The sequence below is a fragment of the Mycetomoellerius zeteki genome, unplaced genomic scaffold (genome assembly GCF_001594055.1).
Source record: "Mycetomoellerius zeteki isolate Tzet28-1 unplaced genomic scaffold, Tzet1.0 scaffold82, whole genome shotgun sequence".
In the NCBI taxonomy this organism is placed as follows: Eukaryota; Metazoa; Arthropoda; class Insecta; order Hymenoptera; family Formicidae; genus Mycetomoellerius; species Mycetomoellerius zeteki.
The window spans coordinates 407277-410311 of NW_017257851.1; the positions used below are offsets into that span (position 1 = coordinate 407277).

The window sequence follows — 3035 nt, forward strand, 5'->3', positions numbered from 1 at the left end:
CACGACGCTACTTTCGTCAAGTTTACGGTTAACCGTTTCAATCCGCATTTCCCTCTAGCAAATTATTGCGTCAATTCCATGCTAATGAACTAAGTTCTAGTCGTGGCCCAATTGCAATTGCTGTTGCAGAAACAACCGTGTATCATAACAGTCACAGCAAACGGCATGCAACCTTGGTGAAAATAATTACACCGCATTACCGTATCAATGTAATCTGTATTTGTGTAACGTTGTGTTACGCGTGTATTTTGTTATGCTATATAATTCGGAAAAAAAAATTTGTTGCGTTTTATGTAAACAAAATAACGTGCGAGAATCATATTGCAAATATTTTTTATGAAATTTATATACAAGCGATTATGCGTGATATATGAGAAATAATATAACTTATATGAAAAAGGAATTATAAGATCTCTGTCAAGATCAAGAGAAAAAGAATATATCTGGAATACATATCCGGAAATGTGTTTCCGTTTTCAATTGAAGAACGTATTCAATGCAAGCATCCGAAAGTTCTGTTGTATGAGATGCAAGATGATGAAACTCAATCCGCTTAACTGAACTCGCTATTCAGATGGTTCTTCAATTGTTCAACATGATACGTACCTCGGAGCATAGTTGCAAACATACATATAGAAATCCTTGCCGAGCGGACCCTTGCCGCCGGTGCAATGGCTCACCCCGCATCCGACCAGATGTGTCGTCGCCCACACCACCTGCGTGTAATGGCCGATCTCGAGGATCTCATTCGTCGTATTGGGCCCGTACTTGAAGTCCTTGTACTCCATGTACCACATTCTGATGGGGAAGTTCCTACAACATTCCGACGAATGTTTCGGAAGGAGGGATTTCGATTTGTGGCAATGGCGATTTGTCCGCGCGTAACGTAAATCATCTACATCCGGTGATGTTTGTAAAGCCCCTAGTATGTATGCCGAAATCTACGGTGTAGTCCATCATGGACTGTTTACCTGCGTAATCTAATTCTAACTTTGTTGACTGAAGAATTAATTACAATATACTCTTTCAACACAGCGCAAAGCTAAATTTTCCGATGGCTCGGAACGTGATCAACTCTTTTTGAAATTATCTTGATTGAATATCGGAGTTTCGCAATAAAATCGTAAAATTTGAGATATCTGGTCACATATTCAACGGTAAGATTAATCATTCCGGATGGTATCTTTTCAAGAAGTTATCTTTTGATATGTAAATAATGAAGCCAGTGGCAAGGTAATTAACGGTGCATCCATGGCAGATGGACCACTGCATTTTCACGAAAGTCTAGCGCGCGTGCACAGAGTACATCTGTACAAATATACCAACTGCAACGCGAACTCGCTAACTAGAAGTAAACAAGATTTAATAATATCTCACCAGAGCGTACGACCCGTGCTGATGAATATGTTTTGTCCACTCTGTCCAAAGCCGTCTAGATACAGACCGGTCGCATTGTCATGCACCAAACCGAGGCAACGATCAGCCCATCTCTGTGCTGCCTTTGCTAAGCCCGAATGCCATTTCTAAAACAAAGAAAGACATCCAGAATTATCAGACGTGTCTGACGCTTTATTGTAGACAAATTGTCTCAGAAATTGCAAACTACAAATATTAGAGATTGAAATGAAAAAATATCTAATTTTAGAGAAATATGTAAATATGAAAAAATATTTCTAACGTTAAAACGTTAATTAATAGTTTTTAAATCACATTAAAAATTTCTTTTTGAAAGTTCCTCTTATAGATTAAGCTTCAAGAAAATAAATAATAATTCTAGATAAAATAAATAATTCTCTTAATCAAAATTTAAATACTAATCGGGCTCTCGAAATTAAAAAACAATAATATAATATACGGACAATGAGAGCGTTAACACAGCGCGGTAATTGGTGCGCATTTAACTCCGTTAAAACGGAATTCTCCGTTTTAATATATATATTACGTGAATATTATTTGACTATTGTATAAATTGCGCACCAATTACCTCGCTGTGTTAACGCTCTCATTGTCCGTATATTATATTATTATTAATTCTCTTAATATTATCTAATTAATTAGTTACAAATAAATAAGCCAAATGTTAATAAAATACTAGAAAATGCGCATAATCTATTTTTTTAATATTTTATTAGAACAGATGACTGCAAATTGATTGGAATTTGTAATTGAAGAGTACTGTGCATTATATTTATTTTAGAAAAAGCTTGAAGTTTAATTAAATGCGTATAATACGACTACATTTACGAATGCAAAAAGTTTTCTCGCTTCTGTGTGCATACGTAAACCCGCGGCAAAAGTTTCTTGACTTTCCTTTGGCTCCTTAATTGCTCGTTATATGCAAATATCGTGCTTTCAAAGCCATAATGTACGCCCCGTAGAGGTAAATTCCTCGTTCTCAGAGTTTCTTGAAGGAAGATGCTACGCTTCTTTTTCTTACTATTTCGCATTATATTTACATTTCCGTTTATTCCTTTACTTTTCCTGTACTCAATACCAAATTATAACTGCGTCTTAATTCTCCATAATGAATCGCATTTATAGTATAATCGCAATAACTGCAACTACATAACTTGACGTAAAAAAAAAACGATCTAAAGTTATCCGCGATGCTCCGATATTGCATTCTACGTGCCTACATTAAGCTTAAGAAAGTCAGAACTTAAGTTCAAAAGTAGGTTTCCTTAATCAGAGGTGCTTCTTGATTTATACATCTTGAAGCGACTGCTTTCTTGCTTATATAAAGTTAGTTCTGAATTCTAAGTACCAGGTGCAATATTCCGTAGCGTACAATATGCTTTGAAATTACATTTTTAATTATTTCTTGCCTCGTAGAAGATATATTTAGGTACATTAATATTATATTTCATAGATCAACATTTATGTATAGTTATGTCAGTTCTCTTTCCTCCCGCTCCTTCTTTTATAAATATATACAATAAAACATAATGTTATTTTATGAATAAGAATACTACACTGAAAAAAAAGATTGACTGTTGCAGCAAATTAGATGGTAAAATATGGCATAGCATTTTTAA

The 3035-nt window shown here is 34.9% G+C and overlaps 1 protein-coding gene and 1 long non-coding RNA gene across 4 annotated transcripts in view; one reads left to right on the plus strand and one right to left on the minus strand.

Annotated features, from left to right (window-relative positions):
* LOC108729963 (cysteine-rich secretory protein 1) overlaps positions 1 to 3035 on the minus strand; it is a 62349-nt gene that overhangs the window by 5661 nt on the left and 53653 nt on the right. For all 3 annotated transcript variants that reach the window (XM_018459378.1, XM_018459376.1, XM_018459375.1), the window contains 2 exons: positions 1378 to 1523; positions 607 to 813 (listed from right to left, as the gene is read on the minus strand). In XM_018459378.1, the coding sequence (XP_018314880.1) occupies positions 607 to 813; positions 1378 to 1523 (353 nt within the window). The remainder of the gene's footprint in view (positions 1 to 606; positions 814 to 1377; positions 1524 to 3035) is intronic.
* Positions 1 to 3035, plus strand: part of LOC108729964 (uncharacterized) — an 8273-nt gene that overhangs the window by 2550 nt on the left and 2688 nt on the right. The window lies entirely within an intron of this gene.